General features: G+C 58.3%; 1 protein-coding gene across 1 annotated transcript; it reads left to right on the top strand.

The window, feature by feature from the left end:
* The first annotated feature begins 2,146 nt into the window (after positions 1 to 2,146).
* Positions 2,147 to 5,722, top strand: LOC120499981 (olfactory receptor 52B2-like). Its single transcript, XM_039704309.1, has 2 exons — positions 2,147 to 2,206; positions 3,870 to 5,722. Exon 2 carries the CDS (start codon positions 3,889 to 3,891, stop codon positions 4,849 to 4,851), a length of 963 nt encoding a protein of 320 aa, XP_039560243.1. The 5' UTR covers positions 2,147 to 2,206; positions 3,870 to 3,888; the 3' UTR covers positions 4,852 to 5,722.
* The last annotated feature ends 15,193 nt before the right edge of the window (positions 5,723 to 20,915 follow it).

Below are 20,915 nucleotides of genomic sequence, written 5' to 3'. Positions count from 1 at the left end.
AGGTCTGTCAAGGGCACACTGCCCGCCCCTGGGCTGCTGTCTACATTTTATACTATGAATTATGTGTTCTTTATTTATCATTATTTTCCTATAATATAATATAATATAATATAATATAATATAATATAATATAATATAATATAATATAATATAATATAATATAATATAATATAATATAATATAATATAATATAATATAATATATAATAATATAATATAATAATAATATAATAATAGGAGCAGAAGAAAAGCAAATAACCCAGCGGGTCGGTGTGCAGCACAGCCCTGCTGCTCTCTGAGCTCTCGGGGAAGATTCAGAGTTCTGCTTTCAGGGAGAAGGACAAAACCTGGTGGGGAAGATTCAGAGTTCTGCTTTCAGGGAGAAGGGGAGAAGGACAAAACCTGGCGCCGTGAGACCTGGGCTGAGCCCCAAGGAGGCTTTTGGGGGTGCTGCTGCTGCTGCCCTTCCTTGCTGGAACCCACTCTGACGCCGTTCCTGTGGGAACCCTTCACTCTGGAGCCTGCTCAGCCGGGTTCTTCCATCTGTGGGATCCTCCCTCCTCCCTGCAGCACTCCAGGGGCTGCAGATGGGCTGCAGGAGGGGCTGGGGGGCAGGGGTGTCACACTCTGGTGTCACACCCTGGTGTCACAGCCTGGGGTCACACCCTGGGGTCACACTCTGGTGTCACACCCTGGGGTCACACCTGCCCAGGGCAGCTGCGCATCTTTAGGCTTGGCTCACCATGTGGGGGAAGAGAAACCCCAAAGCCAGGGGTGCCATCAGCCCAGAGCTGGCCTGGCTGCCTACTTCTACTCTAGACCAATCCAAATGTGCCAACATCACCCAGAAGACAGAGGCTAGGAAGAAGAAGGAAGAAAGAAAGGGCAACACCCAAATCCCTCCATCTTGCCTCCCTAGACCCCCATAGTAAAAATCTTCAGAATTCCCCCTTTCACCCCGTGACAACTATTATTGTGCTACTTAAACGTTTGTGACTTGCGATTCTCCACACAAGGTTGGTCATTTGCTCCATGGGTTGAGGGCCAATTCCCCAGTGTCTTTGGCTGCCTGCTGGGGCACGTGTCACCCAGGGCACCCCTCTGGGTGTCCTGGGCTCTGACACACTCCCACCATCCAAACCCTCCCTGGAGCCAGGGCAATCCAGCCCAAACGCTGCCTCTGGAGCTGGCTGAGGCAGCAGAGACAGCGCCGATGTCTGTGAGAGCGAGGCTCCTGTGGAACGTTTCCAGAGCTGCAGCAGGAGTGATGGAGCCTTGCCAGAGCCTTCCCTGGACCCAGGGTCCTTCTGCAGGACCAGCAGCTCCCACTCCTCGCTGCCCAGGAGCTGTGTCTCTGGGAGGGGGGAGATGTGTCCCGGGGTGAAGGAGGGATGGGAAGGAGGGGTTGGACTGAGGTCAGGGTGGGGCAGGGCACGGCTCAGCATTGACTTTCTGACCATTCCTGCTGCACTGGATGGTCTTGGAGGTCACAAAGTCACGGAATCGTGGAATCCCAGCAAGCTGCTGGTTGGATGGACCTCAGAGCCCACCCAGTGCCACCCTGCCATGGCAGGGACACCTTCCACTGTGCCAGGCTGCTCCAGCCCCAGTGCCCAGCCTGGCCTTGGGCACTGCCAGGGATCCAGGGGCAGCCCCAGCTGCTCTGGGCACCCTGTGCCAGCCCTGCCCGCCCTGCCAGGAACAATTCCTCATTCCTAATAATGGTTTTGTGGATGGCTGATTTGAGCAATGATTCCCACAATAATTGCATTCACGGTGGTCGATCAGTGCCCATGGGCTGGGCTGGGGGCAGAGGGGACCCGGCAGCGTGAGGGGATTGCTCAGGGAGGTTCCAGCAGCACAGTGAGACAGTTTTCACCTGCTGGAGGTAAACTCCCAGACATCCAGGATGCCCCGGATCCCGGGAGAGCCCAGGCTGTGCCCATCTCCCGCTCAGCTCTCCTCAGCCCGGCCCAGGGTCCGGTGCCCCAGGAGAGGGGGAAATCATTGCGGTGCAAACGCTGGAAAGCAGGAAATGCCTCACCCGGGAGAGTTAGCTGCTGTTAATGGTTAATGCGCCGGGGATTTAAACCCCCCGGAGCAGGGGCCGGTGCTCCTCCGGAGGCGCGGCGAGGGAAGGACCGGGATCGCTGCCCCAGCCCCGGCAGCGCCGGGGGCTCCGGGCTCCCGCAGCCGGGGCTCCCTCGGTGAGTCCTTCCGAATCCATCGCACTTCTGTGCCAAACGCTGCGCTCGGGGCACGAGCTGGTGCAGAGACGGAAGGGAAGCACTGTGCGGTGTGAGAGGAATAGATTTCCATATTTCTGGGAGCGGAGGTGGAAAGCCTTGCTGAGCTGCTTTGTAGCCCACACACACTCCCAGGCTGCTGCTGGAGCCTGGGAATGCGCCCGGGCAGATTTCATCCCCTGCTCTGGACCCACACCGGCTCGGTTCACGGGTCTGCAGGTGGAAGAGGCGACTGGACAAATATTTGCCATGAGCTGAAGGTCTTCTCTGCCCTGAGCCACGTTTTCTGTGGGCTTTTGGTTCAGGCAGCTGAGAGTGCTTAGTGGAAGCACTCAGAAATGCAAACACGGCTGCCTTGGGCACCTGCTGCTTGCAAGGAAAGTAAATCGGGCTGCAAGCAGGGAAGGGTTATCTTTGGTCCGAATCCAACCGGTTTTCCTCCATCCCAGCCCTGGCCTGGAGCTTTTCTGATGTACGATGGGGTTTACACAGGGGATGGGAGCTGGGGGGAAGACGGGGGAAGCTCCCAAACGCAGCAGTCCTCAAAGCCCTTCCCACCGCAGGAGGGTTTGCAGCTTGGCTGGTTCGCATTATTCGGATCTTGGAAGATCCCCTCAGGCCATCAGTCATGGGACAGTGCTTCCAGGTGGGGACGGTGCTCCCAGCTCCGAGGGTTTGCAGCTTGGCTGGTTCGCATTATTCGGATCTTGGAAGATCCCCTCAGGCCATCAGTCATGGGACAGTGCTTCCAGGTGGGGACAGTGCTGCCCCAGCACTCCAGGAACTGGGAAAACTGAGCTCAGAGCCTGGCAGGGCTCCAGAGCCCAGCATCAGAGCAGAGCCCTGCACTTGGGGCGTCCCTCTGGGGTGTTTCTGCTCTGGGCCACAGTTTCTGTGTCCAAGGATCACTCTGTGCAGTCCACCACGTCTTTGTCCCTCTTAATGAAGGAGTGGAAAAGGCATGAGGCAAAAGGCAGGGAAAGAAAGGGCTCCCTCTGCTCCAGAGCCAGGCTGGCAGAGCTGGGGTTGCCCAGGCTGGACTGGGGTCACACTCTGGTTGACCCTGGAGCCCCTTGCAGTGCCTGAAGGGGCTCCAAGTGGGAATTGTGACGGGTGGCCACAGCCCTCAGAAGCACAGCTGGATGTCAGTCACATCCCAGACACTGCCCAACATCGGCACTGGGGAAGGCTTTATTCCTGTATTTGGGATTTTACAAGGAACTTTGGTCTGAGCAGGGTGAGAAACTGTGTCACCTCACCTCCCTGGAGGAGCCTGGAGTCCCAGCACAGACACAGCTCTGTGTGTGCTCACAGATGGAGCCGCTGGCTGGGACAAGGCTGAGGGTGACCTCTGTGACTGCTTCTGTGACTTTTACAAGGGTTTTGTGGCAGTGGGAGAGCAGAGCTGGAAAAAGACCTGACCTAGCAGTGGGAGAGCAGAGGTGTTTTCCTTCCAGACCCACTTTGTAGGACTGGCAGAGCAAACAGGGTCCTTTGTAGAGAACACAGCCAGGGCACCCCGTGGGGGGAAGGCAGGAGCCTTGTCACTTGTGCCCTGACCTGCAGCGTCTGTCAGGCGTCACGGGCAAACAGGGGTGGGTTATTCCTTCTCCTCCCTGCACAGGGCCGAGCACGGGAGCGCCATGCACGAGCTCAACGAGAGCAGCTTCGACCCCATCACCTTTGTCCTGACGGGCATCCCGGGCATGGAGGAGTCCCACGTCTGGATCTCCGTCCCCTTCTGCCTGATGTACCTCACGGCCGTGCTCAGCAACCTGCTGCTGCTCTTCGTCATCGCCACGGACCGCAGCCTCCACGAGCCCATGTACCTGTTCCTGGCCATGCTGGCCCTCTCCGACCTGCTGCTGTCCACCACCACCGTGCCCAAAATGCTGGCCATCTTCTGGTTCGGCGCCAGGGAGATTTCCTTCGACGCCTGCATCACGCAGATGTTCTTCACCCACTTCAGCTTCATCGTGGAGTCCTCGGTGCTGCTGGCCATGGCCTTCGACCGCTACGTGGCCGTGTGTGCCCCGCTGCGCTACGCGGCCATCCTGACGCCCTCGGCCATCGCCAAGGTGGCGGCGGCCGCCGTGGCCCGCGGCTGCTGCATCATGTTCCCGCCCGTCTTCCTGCTGAAGCGGCTGCCCTACTGCGGGCACAACGTCATGCCCCACACCTACTGCGAGCACATGGGCATCGCGCGCCTGGCCTGCGCCGACATCCGCGCCAACGTGTGGTACGGGCTGACCACGGCGCTGCTCTCCTCGGGCCTGGACGTGGTGCTCATCGCCGCGTCCTACGCGCTGATCCTCCGCGCCGTGTTCCGCCTGCCGTGCCCCGCCGCCCGCCTCAAAGCGCTCAGCACCTGCGGCTCCCACCTCTGCGTCATCCTCATGTTCTACGTGCCCGCCTTCTTCTCCTTCCTCACGCACCGCTTCGGCCGCCAGATCCCCAGCCAGGTGCACATCCTGCTGGCCAACCTCTACGTGGTGGTGCCGCCCATGCTGAACCCCATCGTGTACGGGGTGAGGACCAGGCAGGTCCGGGAGCGCGTCACCCGCCTGCTCTGCCCCGCGGGCGCCGAGGGTCCCTGCAGGGCCTGAGCGGGCAGGGGGTGAGGGATGGGCTCTGCACAGCAGCAGCCAGGCTGCAGCGCCTCTTGGCCTGGAGGAGCCGCTCTGCCCGCGGCTTCCAGGGCAGCTGAAGCAGCTGTGATTGCTGGAAACGTGGGCTTGGCTCAGCAGCATCTCCACTGCTGCTTCCCCTCAGTTCCTTCACTGGCAGAGACTGCGTAGGGTCAGCTGGGAAGCACCCAGGCACTGGGCCCTGCTGGCTCACTGTCACCTGCTACAGCTGGTTGTGTTTGCTGTCCTACAGCTTCGTTTCTGCCTGTTCGCCTTTCTAACAGTCCAGGCCATGAACACCTTGCTGGTTTCCAGACTGAAGCATGGCTGGATGGGCCCCACAGTGCTCACCGTGGCACAGAGGGGGTTTGTCCTCCTGCCCTCATTGCTGAGGGACCCTGGCCCCTCCTGCTGCTGAAGGTTTCCCTGCTGAAGTGCCCCGAGAGCTTGGGAAAGGCTTTATTGTCCTGTGTTTGGGGGAAACGTCCCTTAAACCATGACTCCCAAATGCAATTCAAGCCTTCAGAGTGGTGTGTAAAGGGACAGTGGTTTCCTGCACCCAGCACATCCCACAGGGGTGCTTTCTGTCTCGGCAGAGCAGCTCTGCCTCACCCAGGCAGTGACCAGAGAGTTTTGGCTGAGGAGCTCAGGGAGCCCTTTCTGGAGGCTCCGCAGCTCTCACAGGAGTGGGGTGGTGTGGCCCTGTGTCACAGTGAGGCCCCAGGTGTGCCCCTGGTGTTGCCCCTGAGGGGTACCAGACCAGCCATTTCTGCAGAACGTCCCTCTGCCCTGAGTGGGGGCAGCCAGCACTCCCAGTCCCACAGCCTGGCCGGGCTGCAGAGCTGCCCCAGCCCTGCCCAGGTGGGAAGGCACTGCTGCACACCTGGAGGCTCCCATGTGGAGGGGTGGGGGCCTGGGGAGGGGCTCTGCTGGGATCTGGGCTCTGAAATGCTGTGCCCTGCGTCGGGGACCTGCTGGGCCATCCTGGCTGGGCTGATCTAACCCCTGCTCCTGGGGGAGGGCAGGAGCCGTGGGTGCCCCAGGTGTGTTCAGAGCTGAGCTGAGACCAACGCAGCCAGCTCTGCTCCATCACAGCAGTGATGCTGCCACGGCTTCAAAGGAAAAGGGGAAGAGAGATTCGTGATTTCAGATCAAACCCTCCAAAAAGTTTTTCGCTTTTGCAACACATTTCTTCTTTTCTTTGTTTTATTTTCCTCTGATTTGATCAAAGGTGGCACCCTGTGACGGGCACAGGGGAAATGAAAGCCTGTTCATTAAAGGCTGTTTGTCTGCCAGCAGAGATAACGGAGCTGGTACAAAAGCTGCTCGTGTCACTGGGCTTTTAATGTCCCCAGAATGTTTGTGTTTGCCTTGGCTTTCTTAGCAAAAAGGGAAAAAAAGAGTGTTTGCACAGAGCAGCCGTGTGGTTTTTGATAGGAGACGGAGCTGTGGGAAGGGAAATGTGTCAGGAGCACGTTGCTGTGGGCAGCTCTGAGAACAACTGAGCTGCACCTGGATTTGTCAGTAAATGGGGCTGGAGCAGCCTGGGACAGGGGAAGGTGTCTGTCCCTGCCGTGGCAGGGGTGGGTGGGATGGGATTTAAGGTCCTTTCCAGCCCAAGCTGTCCTGTGCCCCCATGGCTCCATGGATCTCCTGCTCCTCGGGTTTCCCAGGGTGGTGTTTCACCATGGAGGAGGCAGATTGAACTCGCTGCTCTTGGCTGGTGAGGGGGCCAGGTCAGGAGCAAAGTGCCCAGGGAAATGTCCCCAGTCAATGAATGACCAGCTGGGCCATTCCTGGCCAGGGGCCGTGCCTAATGGGGCATTAGCCAGCCGAGCAGGGAGATTTATACTTCAGGGTGGTTAAAATGTCAGCTTAATAACTCACACACGGTGGGAACCACGGCTCCTTCATTTTTCCCCCAAATCTGGAGACACCCATTGTGTTTTTAGCTCAGTTCATGGCTTTTGTAAGTGTGTTCGGGTGGCAGGGATCTTTGCCTGGTAGGGAGGAAGGGAGGGAGGAAGGCTCCCTGGCTGTGGCACAGAGTTAGAACGAGGTGAGCTTCAAGGTCCCTCCCCACCCCAGCCATTCACCATTCCATTATTCTGTAATTTCAACGGGTGCTTTTCCCAGATAGCACATGAAAGATGTAACTGGAATCTCAGAAATCTTTGGGAAATAAGTGGAAGCCACCGAGAAACCCTCAGTGAATGTTTCTGCAGGTGCAGAAGGAGCTGAGCCTGCCCTGGAGGGGAGATGGAGCTGTGTGAGTCAGGCTCTTGTGTGTCCGAAAGGAAACGCTGCCGGGTGGCATTGCTGTGCTGCAGGGACAGGGACAGGGACAGGGACAGGGACAGGGACAGGGACAGGGACGGGACACGGCTCGGGGTCTGCCAGGCTCCAGTGCCCGTTTCCACTCGGCTCTGTTGCTGCTCACAGACTTTATTTCTGCTCACAGACTTCATTGCTGCTCACAGACTTCATTGCTGCTCACAGACTTTATTTCTGCTCACAGACTTTATTTCTGCTCACAGCGGTGCTCGGTGGCTGTCCTGCATCCCATCTCGCTGCTGTGATCTCTCCTCTCCCATCACTGCAGGGCAGGGGCTCCTGGCAGGGATGGAGGGGCAGGGGGGGTCCCCTCAGTGCCCCTCAGTGCCAGCGGGGGCGTGGAGCCCCCCGGGATGGGTGAGAGCCCAGCAGGAGCCCTTGGGTCAGGATGCCCCGTCCCTGGAAGCGCTGCAGGCCAGGCTGGATGGAGCTGGGAGCAGCCTGGTCCCCTGGAAGGGGGACAGCCAGGATGATTCCATCATTCTGTGCAGTGTTAATTTAATAAAATCCTGTGGGAATAAATCACACGGACTCCATTTTCTTCATGGTGGAAAAAGCCTCTTTATTCACACAACTTATTTTTATGTAATTTCCACAGACTTCGTGTGTGACTCCAATTGGTCAGGAGCTTTCTTGCCAATTACTTTATTGGTTAATAACAAGTTGTTATTCTGTATTGATCGGTCACTCAAACCCCTGGTGTGTACCTGCAGGGACATTTGTTTGTGATAGATAGTTCTCATTTTTCTATCTAACGGTGCAAAAACAGTTTGTACAAGTGCTGGTTGCTTTTCACCCAGGAGCAGATTGTTATGCTAACGAGCTGCTCACACCAGGATGGCTTTCACACGGGAGCTTGCAAAGGGCTGGCTTTGGCACGGCCAGCCACTGATCCAGGAGAGCAGGCTTGATTTTACGAAGCCTTTCTTTATGATTTTTGTACCTTACTACAACAAAGTCCTGCTTCACAGACAGGCAGTAATAAACAGCACCACCTCCTTGCCTGAGATGAGAAACTGAAATGAGAAACTGAAATGAGAAACTGAGCCTTCGGGGCGAGTTTTGGGTGACTGGTTTGGTCTCATGGGCTGGAGATTCCTGCTGGTCCCTCGCAGCTCCCTGGAGGGTCCTGGCAGTCAGGATCTGCTCACTGCAGTTTCCCTGCTGGCGGTCTCTGCACAGTTCTAGGAGGTCCAAAAAATCAGAAATGGGGACAAAATCACCTAAGATGTTTTTAGCATGAATGGCTGCTGTCCTCCAGCTCAGAGCTCCCCATTTCCCCTCCACCGTGGTTCCCAAAAAGTAAAAAGTTCTGTGTGTAAAGCACTCGCAGGCTGGGCAGGAGCAGGGCAGAGCTGCCAGGGGCTGGGCAGGTCCCTGGCAGCCTGGCACAGCCAGGCACAGCCCTGGAGCCCCTCAGGATGCAGGGGCAGGACTGTGCAGCACCGTGAGTGAGGGGTGGTGAGGGCTCGCTGAGCTCCGCAGGGCAGCCTGGGGCTCTGCAGGGTCTGCAGTCAGGGAAACACCCAGGGAAGGACCTGGGGGGTCCCTGAGCCCTTCCCCACAGGCTCAGTGTGAGCGCAGCCCCCTCCCCACCCCTGTGCCCCGGGCACTCCGGGCTGGGTGTGAGCACGGGCTGGGGCAGGGGGGTGACACAGCAGGGCTGGGAGCTGGCACTGCTCTTCCAGCCTCTGCAGCATTTAACCTTGGCTCTGGCAGGTGCAGAGTGGCTCTCCTGGAGCGTGCCCAGGGCAGGGAACGGAGCTGGGAAGGGGCTGGAGAATTGCTGAGGAGCTGGGAAGGGGCTGAGGCTGGAGCAAAGGAGGCTCAGGGGCCCTTGTGGCTCTGCACAAGTCCCTGGCAGGAGGGGACAGCCGGGGGGACAGCAGCTCTGCTGCCAGGGAACAGGGACAGGACAGGAGGAATCATCCTCAAGCTGTACCGGGGAGGTTCACTTTGGGTATTGGGGAAATCACTTCCCAGGCAGGGAAATCACAGCCCTGGCACAAGGGACAGGAGCAGAGGGAACGGCCTCAGGCTGGGCCAGGGCAGGCTCAGGGTGGATTTTGGGACAATTCTTTCCTGGGCAGGGCTGTGCAGCCCTGGCACGGCTGCCCAGGAGGTTTGGAGTGCCCATCCCTGCAGGGAGTTCACAGCCCATGGATGTGACACCTGGGGACACGGGTCAGGGCTGGCCTGGGCACTGCTGGGGATGGCTGGGCTCGGGGCTGGGAGGGCTTTTCCATCCTCAGTGACTGGTTCTGAGCTCTGCTGTAGCTCAGCAGCTGCAGGCAGGAGATGCTCTGGTCTCCAAGGCTCCAGCAGCAGAAGTGCCAGCTCCCAGCCAGGATGAAGGAGCCAGGGCAGTGCAGGGCACCCTGATAAAGCAAACTGCCCGACATTTACCATTCCCAAAGGCGTCCCAGCAGTCCAGGTGTCCGTGCCAGGAGCAGTGCTGGCTGTGAACCCCCTCCCCTGGGCTGGTTCAGCTGCTCTTTGGCCTTTTCCTTGCACCCCACCTGGCACAGGCTGCCAGAGGCTCTGCAGTGCCCTCCCCAGCCCTGGCAGTGCCCAGGGCCGGGCTGGGTGGGCTCTGAGCAGTGGCACAGCGTCCCTGCCATGCAGGGGTGCAAGGAAATGGACTTCAAGGTCCCCCCAGCCCAAACCTTTGTGATTCTGTGATTCCCCAGCTCCTGCAGGTGAGGAAGGGCATGCTGTGGGTCAGCACCCAGCCAGGCAGGATGCCTGTCCTGCACCTGGGGGTTCCTGGGCTGGAGAGGGCTCTGCATGCTGGGGGCACTGCTGGGGGCTGGGTCCTGCTCTCTGCAGGGAGGGAGGGCAGCCCCCAGCCCCCTTCCCTGCACCCTGCCCTGCCCCAGACCCCTGGTGCCCTCTGGTCTCTGCCCACCCTTCTCTTGCACTGCTTGCCTGGTGCAGATGCCAAGCAAACCTTCCCCAGGTATCTCTGGCTCAGCCCAACCAGGGGAAAAAAAAAAGAAAGAAGAAGAATTTTCTGACTTAGGTCAGGAAAGCCATAAATTCACGTGCTTAAATTTTTTAACAGAGAAATGGGATTATCAGAGAAATCTGAGACAGCTTCATTTGCCTTTAGATTCAAATAAAATAATGGCAAAGTGAATCTGAGACTTGATCAATAAAGTGAAAAAGGGCAGGAATGTAATTAACAGCAATCAGTGCTTCCGTGGAGACACGGAATTTCATTTTCTGCTGCATCCACGTGGGGTGATAAAGTTACCCCAAGCCTGGAAAAAGTTATCCCAAGGCTTGATGCAACCCGAGTATATTTATATTCCCCACATTGTGACACAGAGCTCACTGTGTCACACAAACAGATTAATAAATGTCAGTGCAGCAGCTGCTGGGGGGCTCTGGCCAGCTGCAGACCCTCTCTGCAGGGCAGGTCTCATTTCTGTCAGTTCCTGGGGAGGGCCTGCAGGACTGGCCCTGATGTTGTGATTGGTATCAGTTGTGTAAACACAACCCTAAAATCGTTGCTAACGATGTTTCTGGCCGATGCAGAGACTCTAATTTGCTAATTTAATGGAGGGGAGAGCAGTCCCCCCAGGAGGGGCAGCTCAGGGGGCTGAGGGGAGGAGGGCTTGGTGGGGGCACCTGGGGGGGCTTGGCCCAGAGAGGGTCACGGAGTGTCCCTGCAGCCAGGGAGGGTGACAGTGTGAGGGTCACAGCCTGTCCCTGCAGCCAGGGAGGGTCACAGCCAGGGAGGGTGACAGAGTGAGGGTCACGGAGTGTCCCTGCAGCCAGGGAGGGTCTCTGTGTGTCCCTGCAGCCCCCAGGGAGGGGCTTGGTGGGGGCACCTGGGGGGGCTTGGCCCAGAGAGGGTCACGGAGTGTCCCTGCAGCCAGGGAGAGTCACGGTGTGTCCTTGCAGCCAGCAAGGGTCACAGCCAGGGATGGTCACAGCCAGGAGGGTCACGGAGTGTCCCCGCAGCCAGGGAGGGTCCCTCTGTGTCCCTGCAGCCCCCAGGGCAGGTCCCGGTGGCACCAAGGGGCCCCTGTCCCTCGGCTGGCCCCAAACCCTGCCCAGCACACCCAGGGTGCAGGTGTGGGTGCGGGTGGGCACCCGCAGGGCTGGCGCTGTGCTGGCTCCAGGAGAGCTGCCCGTGGGACACGTCCCCTGTGCCAGCCGGCTGCTGCCAGCCCCCGGGCACGCTGAGAGCAGAGCCCCTCGCAGGAGCTGCAGAGGGTGAGCCCTGCAGCGCTCACTGGGGCAATGAGAGCAGCCTTGGCCCGGGCTGGGGGGAAGAGGGAGCGTCCTGATCTGCTCCAGCAGCCTCGGTGTTAAACACCCTCTGCCCCCAGCCCCTCCCTTGTCTGGGCAGGCAGGGGGATGAACCCAAATGGTCCCAAAATGCACCCAGGATGAACCCAAATGGGGCTGCAGAGGGTGAGCCCTGCAGGGCTCACTGGGGCAATGAGAGCAGCCTTGGCCCGGGCTGGGGGGAAGAGGCAGCGTCCTGATCTGCTCCAGCAGCCTCGGTGTTAAACACCCTCTGCCCCCAGCCCCTCCCTTGTCTGGGCAGGCAGGGGGAGCAAACCCAGACATCTCGGACTGCGAGCAGCACCTGCAGAGTTCTCTGGCACCAGGGCAAAGCAGCAGCTGAAACACCTGCCTGGATCCCAGCTCTCTCTGGACAGTGTAAATCACCTGCCTGGATCCCAGCTCTCTCTGGACAGTGTAAATCACCAGCTGCAGCGGGAACAAAGTGGGAATTTTCTGTTTCTTCAGTCAGTGCTGACGTTTTGAAATGGCGTGGGGATGGAGGGAGGCAAATTGAGCTGGGGAGAAGAGGAAAACAGGCTCTTATTAGACATTTACTGTTAGATATTTACTGTTATTAGATATTTATCCAGTATTAGATGTTTATTTACTATTAGATATTTAGCTGTTGTTAGATATTTATTATAAGATGTTTATACTGATAGTTGTTTACTATTGTTAGATAGTTATCTGTTATTAAATACCCATGATTAGTAGATATTTAGAATAGAGACTCAGCAAGGTTAAGGCTTTGTCAAGCCTCTAAAGGTGGGAAATGATGGCCTGCTTTATTCTGTAGCTCAGCCCCTGCTCTGGCTCAGCCTCACAAGGCATCCCCTGCTGAGGTGAGGAGGGGGCTGCCCTGGTCCCAGCTGGGGTGCATCCACGTGTCCCTTGGAGGAGCTGGGGCTGGCCTGGGCTGTGATTTCCAGCCCCCAGCAGAAGCAGAGCAGGTTCCTGCTGTGTCCATCCTGGGGGCAGCTGAGCTCAGCCCCTGGCTGGCCCTGCACAGCCAGCTGGGCCCGCGATGTCCCCGTGTCCTGTCCAGCCCGGGCTGCCCCAGTTCCGTGCCTGGGAGCCACTGCTGTGGGCCAGGCTGTGCCTGTGTGTTCCAGACCTCTAGCACTGAAGTTTTGTCCTTTTTTAGTCCCGGGAAGTGCAAGGAGCAGGCAGTCCTGCCAGGTGGCACTGGCAGTGCCCCAGCTGCTGTCACCTGTGTCCCCCTTGGCCCGGGGGAGCCCCAGCCCCTTGCAGAGGCCAGCAATTGGGGATGTAAGACAGGGGTGCTTTCTGTGCCACCCCTCAGCGACTGGGGGTATCCAGGGGTGCTCTGGCTCAGAATCGTGGAATGGTTTGGGTTGGAAGGACTTCAGAGCCCACCCAGTGCCACCCTGCCATGGCAGGGACACCTTCCCCTGTGCCAGGCTGCTCCAGCCCCAGTGCCCAGCCTGGCCTTGGGCACTGCCAGGGATCCAGGGGCAGCCCCAGCTGCTCTGGGCACCCTGTGCCAGCCCTGCCCACCCTGCCAGGAACAATTCCTCATTGCCAAGATGCCATTTGAATATTCCCTATTTTAGTTTAAAACATTCTCTTCATGCCATCCCATCACCTCTCACTGATCTGGAGCCAGAGCTGAGGCCAGCAGGGATGGGAGGCTGGAGGGGACACTGCCCCAGCTGTGCCCAGGATCACTTGTGGGGACAGGGGATGACCTGGCCTGGTGTCTGTCCCGCTGTGCGTGGCAGCTCTGGGGCTGCAGACACCTGCTGGGCGGGGGCACGGCCCCCTGGCACCTGGCACCCCAGGGCACACTCACCACCCACATCCTCGGGAGCTGGCTGAGATACGAGCCAGGCTCCCTGGGAACTGATCAGGAGATTTCTGATGGAAAGAAAACTTCTGGAATTTTGAAAATTGATGTCAGCATCAGATATCCTGAGAGCTGTGAGTGAGGCCTAAGCAAATGGAGAGGTTTGGCTCTGCACCTGCTTTTCCTGGTCCCTCTGTGAACACTGGTTTCTGGATTTTACAGATGAAATCCAGCAGTGACCTGGGGACCGTGGAGACTTCTTCCCAGGCCGCACACAAACAAGAAATGAACCATGGGTTGCTGGGACACTTTTGCCTCCTTTTGGTTTTCTTTTGAAGCAAACAGCCTTTTCCTCAGCTGGGTAAATATTTGTTCTGCTGATGGTGCTGGAAGGTGTCTGCTCTGGGCACAGGGAGTTGAACAAGGGTGCTGCCAAAAGATGCCATTGCTGGGAGCCCCTGGGAGGAGAGGGGTGAGCCCAGGTGGGACACGGGGCTGGCAGCAGGACCCGGAGGACCCAGCGGCTGCTGGGGGTGAAGTGCCAGGCTGCTTTACACCCCCAAGGCAGGCGTGGCAGGATGGGGGGCTAAGGAGCCAGGAAAGAAGGGTCTGCAGCAGAAAGGGAGGGTCCCTGGGGCTTTCCAGGGCACTTGGCCAGGGCAGATTGCCAGTGGCTGGGAGGGGTGGTTGTCCCAAGAGGAAATGGTGCTGGAGTCCCCTGAGCCCCCACCTCCCACACCGTGGCTCTGCTCTGCCCACAGATGAGGCCACCAGGGATCCAGCCTTTGTTCTCTGAGCAGTGCCCACCCACCTTCCCTGGCACAGGCAGCAGCCCTGGACACCTCCAGGCACACCTGGGCTGGCCAGGACAGCAGATGTGCTCTGCCCCTGGAGGGCACCGGCTGCTGGCTGAGCCCTGTGCCAGCCCTGAGTGTGGCACAGGCGGGCACCGCCTGGATTTTGGGTTTGCTTGGGTTAGCAGTCCCAGTGCAGAGCGATGTTTCACAGGAGCAGAGAGTGACGGGACACAGGGAATGGTTTACACCGAGGGAGGTCAGAGGTTGTCACCCAGCAGGGTGGGCAGGGCTGGCCCAGGGTGCCCAGAGCAGCTGGGGCTGCCCCTGGATCCCTGGCAGTGCCCAAGGCCAGGCTGGGCACTGGGGCTGGAGCAGCCTGGCACAGGGGAAGGTGGCAGGAGGTTGGAAAGAGATGAACTTGGAGGTGCCTCGAGAGCACTCCATGGTTTTGTGATTCTGTGATTCCATGGCTCCTGCAGAGCCCACCAGGACTGGCAGGGTGGCACTCCTGCCTGGGGGTTTGGGGGGTGCTGAGCACCCCCACTGCTCCCGTGCAGTTATTGCCTTCACTGTGGTCAAACCCTGCCCGTGCTCCTGCCCTGGGGGGTCCCTGGGGCACCCCTGACCCCGGCACGGCCATGAACAGGATCACAGCACAGGTGGGCACGGATGGCACCCCGCTCCTCCCCGGGGGATCCCCAGCCCCGAGCTCTCCTCCCGTCCATCCCCGGGGCAGCCGAGCCCTCAGACCTCCCCCCGCACTCCCACGGGGAAAATTCCAAATTCCTCCACCGGTTAACCACCAGAGCGATCTGCAGAACCACAATTGCTCAACTCAGGGATTGCTGCTCACGGAGCCGCCCCCGTGTCGGGCCGGTGCAGCATCCCCGCCCGCCCGCTCCCCAAAGCCCGGCGGTGTTTGCCCCCGCGGGGGTCCCGAGAGCGGGGGGACCCTCGGGGGGCTGGGGGGACGCGGAGCCGGCAGAGCCCCGTGTGTGCGGGGCAGGCGGGGCCAGGGGCAGGGAGGCACCGGGAGGAACCGGGGGGAACCGGGGGGAACCGGAGAGACACCGGGAGGCGCCGGGAGGCACCGGGAAGGTGCCCGGGCGGCGGCAGCGGCACAGGGCGATGCTCATGGGGTGATGCTCGGGGGGCGATGCTCGGGGCCGGCTGGGCTGGACCCCCGCCCCAGCATCGGACGCGCCCCCGGGCCGGTGCAGCATCCCCGCCCGCCCGCTCCCCAAAGCCCGGCGGTGTTTGCCCCCGCGGGGGTCCCGAGAGCGGGGGGACCCTCGGGGGGCTGGGGGGACGCGGAGCCGGCAGAGCCCCGTGTGTGCGGGGCAGGCGGGGCCAGGGGCAGGGAGGCACCGGGGGGAACCGGGAAACACCGGGAGACACCGGGAGGCGCCGGGAGGAACTGGGGAGACACCGGGAGACACCGGGGAGGCACCGGGAGATACCGGGGGGAACCGGGAGGCACCGGGAGGAACCGGGAAGGTGCCCGGGCGGCGGCAGCGGCACAGGGCGATGCTCATGGGGTGATGCTCGGGGGGCGATGCTCGGGGCCGGCTGGGCTGGACCACCGCCCCAGCATCGGACGTGCCCCCGTGCAAGGGAAACGCGCCTGCGGTTTGATCCCGTCCTGAGGAGAGCCGGGAGCCGTGGGCACACCCCGGGATCCGTGTGAACCCCCGGGATCCGTGTGTGAACCCCCGGGAGCCGCGGGACCCCCGTCCCTGACCGCCCCCCAGGCCGGGGGTCTCCAGCCCCCTCGGTCCCGCCCGCAGCACCAAACCCTCCCGCAGAGCCCCAGAGCATCCCGGGGCAGATGGAGCTCGTGTTTAAAGGAAAAGGAAAGGGTTTCGGGGAAGAGGAACCCAGGGAGCCGCTTGGGCAGAGCGGTGGAGCGGCATCCTTAGAGCTGCGCTGGAAAGTGTAATTATGGAGTTTTACATCAGGATGGATCACGGGGAGAGGACCTCGTGGAGGAAGGGCTCCGATGGATTTGGAAGAAGGGGTCTAAAGCTGCGGGACTCCCTCGGTGCAGAGCTCCTGGGTGCACTGAGATTCCCACTGCATCCCTGTTTATTTGCTGTTTAATATTTGCGTTTTGCCACAGAGGCTGAGCTGTTGGCATGGCAGCACAGCTGCCAGCTCCCAGCACAGGAATAGCTTTTCTGCTAACACCTCACATCTGTTTTTGTTTGGTGCAATATTTACACTGAACTGCTTTTAAAAATGACAAAATTTATTGTTATTATTAAATATTAGTACTTTTATTATAGAATTATTATTTAATTATCATTTAATTATTATTAATTATTATTGATTCAGGTATTATTTTTATTAATTTTATTTTTAAATATGACCCACTGCCATATTGTGTCTCCCTGGACACTTTCTTGGTTCAGGATATTTTAGACACGAAACTGAGTGTGACTGCTCTGTGATTGAAGATACAGTTGGTTTTTCACACACAGAGTCAATATTTTGGTGTGCAACAACATCACAGTTTTTCAGCACTTACCCCACCTCCTCCTGCCTTATGGATTATTCCTTATGGTTTGAGTTTTGAGATTTAAGACCTGAGTGTTAATGCAGGAGGTGCTGAAAACAGTCCCATCCCATCTAATTTGTGTGCCTGGGTCTGATTCAGCCTCTGGGGCTCTCCAGGGCTCTCCAGGGCAGCAGCACCTCCCTTCCTTTGGCTGGAGGGAGGGTTCCATCTCCCACAGGTTTTGTTCCTCTGACACAAAGGTCTTTCCAACTGCCTGGTTAAATCTGAGTTCTGCTAGATTTCCTCTGAAAAATGCTGCTAAGCAAACTGAACTGGGTCTCAGAGCTAAAAGGGGAGGGAAAGGGAAGTTTGGAGATAAGGGATATGGGCAGCCAAATCCAAACCTGGAGTTGATTTTGTTCTCTATCCTAGCTGAGCCCAGGGGCCCTAGAACTCCCCACTCTCCATGCCTGAGGGCATCTTGCTCACCCCTGCAAACTCTTGGCCATTCCTCTGTCATTGCTCGACTTCTTCCTTCTGCGCTGGACTCGGAGAGCACAGAAATATCCCAGAAATATCCCAGAAATATCCCAGAAATATCCCAGAAATATCCCAGAAATATCCCAGAAATATCCCAGAAATATCCCAGTGTTCAGGCAGCAGGAGCTGCTTCTGCCTCAGTCACTGCTCGAAGTGGAAGCACTTGGAAGAAAAATGTGTAACTGTTGTGTTAAGACCAAGAGAGGAGGAGATCAGGACTCAGGTTCTCACACGAGCAGGGTGTAGGGACAGCCTGAGCACCCTGCTGACCACGGGGTTTTAACCGGGGCTTGGGCTGGGGCTCTCTGCAGAGCAGAGCAGGTGACACAGGCACTTGGTGCTGCTGGAGCAGCTTGAGCACCCCAAATCTCCTTCTGCAGCATCTTCTCCCCAAACCTCCTCCTGCAGCATCTCCTGCCCAAATCCCCTTCTGCACTATCTCCATCCCAAATCTCCTTCTGCAGCATCTCCTGCCCAAATCTCCTTCTGCAGTATTTTCTCCCCAAATCTCCTCCTGCAGCATCTCCTGCCTTTGCTTTCAGGTGAGCATGCCCACCGTGACAGCCTGAGCCCAGATGTTGATCCTGATGGGGATCCCGGGCATGGAGCAGCTGCACCTCGAGATCTCCATCCCGTCCTGCTGCATGCAGCCCTGCTGGGCTTTGGGGTGCTGCTGCTGCTCCCCATCTGTGCAGAGCACAGCCTGCACCAGCCCCTGTTCCTGGCCGTGTGTCCTCGGGTGAGGTTATGGTGCTTGTATCCCAGTCGTGTGTCCTGTTAGTGCTGGATATTGTGTTCTGTGCCTTCAGGACTGGCCCTGAAGAGCAAGGTTTGTTTTGGTTTGTTATCAGCCTGCTCCCCCACGGCTGGCAGGACAGACAGACGGCGCAGTACATAGTGTGGCTTTGGCTTTTTGCTTTGCTTTCTGTTGCTTGCTTTGCTCTTGCTCCTGCTTCGCTCCTGCTTTGCTTTTGCTTCTTGCTTCTGCTCATTAGTTAGTTTAGCTAGGCAATCTCAATTTTCCCTGGACTGTTTTCCTTTCCCTTTTTGGAACCACTCACAGCTGCTCCAGACTGGGTCCAGGGGAACACCGAGAGTTTGCATCCTGTGGCTGCAGCAGCCATCCCCAGCGCCGGAGGGAGCGACAGCAGAGCCACCACTGCCAGGAAAGACTTTCTGAATTTGTCATCCTTTTCAGATGGGTGAAAGCATTGTCATCTGGCATTGTTCATTTTGTGTGCTGGGGGTGCTTTGCCTGTTAAACAAACAGGTTCTTTCCACTTCTCTCTGAGGAATCCTTCCCGAACTGGTAGAGGAGAGGGGCAGTGTGGGTTTGCTTTCTGGGGGGGCCCCTTTAGAAGTTTTCTCCAGATTTGCCCCAATCCAGGACCCCATGCTGGCCATCACTGAGCTCATGCTCTCCCCCACGGCAGTGCCCAAGACTCTGGCTCTCTTCTGGTTCCGAGCCAGGGAGATTTCCCTGGGCGCCTGCCTGACCCAGGTGTTCTCCCTGCGCTTCACCAGCCTGGTGGAGTCCAAGATGCTGCTGCCCATGGCCTTCGACCACTTCTGGCCCTCTGCTTCCTGCTGTGCCGCGGGGCAGTGCCCACCCTGTCCGCCGTGGCCAAAACGGGCTGGCAGCTGTGCTGAGGGGCTCCTGCATCGTCCTGCCCTGCATTTCCTGCGGCGGCAGCTGCTTTCTGCGGGCTCATGGTGCACACCCACTGCAGCACACGGCGTGGCACGCCTGACCATGCGTCTGCTCGGGCCGGCCGTGCCCCAGTGTGGCCCTGCTGGCCTGGCCCTCACCGCCGTGTCCTACGGCTTCACCCTGCTGCGCTGTGGCGGCTGCCGTGGTGCTCTGCCACCGCACGGCCCTGCACGCCTGCAGATCATACACCTGCAGCTTGCATGTCTGCATGTCACACACCTGCAGATCACACACCTGCAGCTCACACCCCTGCAGCTCACACTCCTGCAGCTCTCACACCTGTGTCTCACACCTGCAGCTCTCACGCCTGCAGCTCTCACACCTGCAGCTCTCACACCTGCAGCTCTCACACCTGCAGCTCGCACACCTGCAGCTCTCACACCCGTGTCTCACACACCTGCAGCTCTCACACCCGTGTCTCACACCTGCAGCTCTCACACCTGTGTCTCACACACCTGCAGCTCTCACACCCGTGTCTCACACCTGCAGCTCTCACACCTGTGTCTCACACACCTGCAGCTCTCACACCCGTGTCTCACACCTGCAGCTCTCACACCTGCAGCTCTCACACCTGCAGCTCTCACACCTGCAGCTCTCACACCTGCAGCTCGCACACCTGCAGCTCTCACACCTGCGTGCTGCTGCTGCTCTGCGTGCCCACACCGTCACAGCACTGACACAGAGCTTTGGCCGCCTCCCCCCAGCACACATCCTGCCGGCAGCCTGCAGGTGCTGTTCCCCCGTGCTGAGCCCATCGGGCAGGGGTCAGGACGCAGCAGATCAGGGAGGGGTTGTGAAGGTGTCCATGCACCCCAAGAGCCCCCTGCCCGGACAAGGTGAAAGTGTGGGTGCCTGAATGGGACCCCAGCTCCCCACCCCAATTCTCTTTCAGCTCTTTCAGGCAGCACCCCGAGTCTGCCACCCCAGGCAAATGCAGAGCACCTCACATCACTGTCCCCAGGTTTGTGCAAAATGCAAGACAAAAATCGGGATTGCGGATTGGCAATGGAAGGAGAGCGATGAAAGGAATGAGAGCCTACCCAGGCACGTCACCTTTGGGAAATCCCAGAGTCACGGAGCAGCTGGGGTGGAAAGGAGCCTCCAGAGATCACTCACCTGAGCCTGCTGCTCACGCAGTTCACCCAGAGCAGGTTAAAGCATCGCAGCCAGGTGGGCTTTGGCCATCTCCAGAGCAGGAGACCCCCAGCCCGCTGGGCAGCTGCTCCAGTGCTCCATCACCCACAGCAAAAGGGTTTTCCCTCTTATTCAGCTGGAAGTTCCCATGTCAAACCCCTACAAGGAGAAGGAGGTAGGTGGAATTCCACTGGGGTGTGGCAATAAATCTGGACTCAGGTGGAAAGACATGGAATGAATGTGTTCTTGTGAATGACACAGGTATAATGAAATTCATCTTAGAGAGTTATTCTTCATTAAAATTCATAGTATTGAAAAATCTCCAAAAGGAGTAGTACAGAAATAAAACCAAGTGTTGCACTTCAGCATTCATGGGGTGTCTTTATTCCTTAACTGCATCATTTGACCTTACTTTGAGTAAACATGTCAGTGAAAAATCATTCCCAGAGGAATCACAGAATGGCATTGAAGCAAACTGTTGTTATCAAATCCTAAAAACGCTCCTGCTGCAGAGTAGCTGCTTTCCTGGAGCTTAAAAATCTCCTGGGCATCAGTTTGGAACAGCAACTGGAGACAGCAGAGCAGCGTCCCCCGAGCAGAGCTGCAGCTCTGGTGCAGTGAGCCATGTGACTGAGCACGTTACTCTCTCTAAAAATAGCAAAAAAAAAAATCTAATGCCATTCTGAGGTGGAACGCAAGAATTTTCTTTCAGTAGCTTGACTTTGTTTCTCGTTGCTCGGAGGTACACAGGGCATTGCTGTTTTGTGAAGGAGTGACAAGTGAGAGGATGACCCAGGCTGGCTGTTCAGGGCTGGCGAGACCCCAGCAGGCTGTGAGACCCCAGCAGGGTGTGAGACCCCAGCGGGGTGCGAGACCCCAGCAGGGTGTGAGACCCCAGCGGGCTGTGAGACCCCAGCGGGC

The sequence above is a fragment of the Passer montanus genome, unplaced genomic scaffold (genome assembly GCF_014805655.1).
Source record: "Passer montanus isolate IOZ18808 unplaced genomic scaffold, ASM1480565v1 scaffold171, whole genome shotgun sequence".
Taxonomy (NCBI): domain Eukaryota; kingdom Metazoa; phylum Chordata; class Aves; order Passeriformes; family Passeridae; genus Passer; species Passer montanus.
The sequence above is the reverse complement of the archived record's forward strand: the minus strand, read 5'-3'. Positions and strand labels throughout refer to the sequence as shown.

Excerpts from the sequence above, each read along its gene's own strand:
- LOC120499981 (XM_039704309.1), top strand. The coding sequence starts at position 3,889 with ATGCACGAGCTCAACGAGAGCAGCTTCGACCCCATCACCTTTGTCCTG.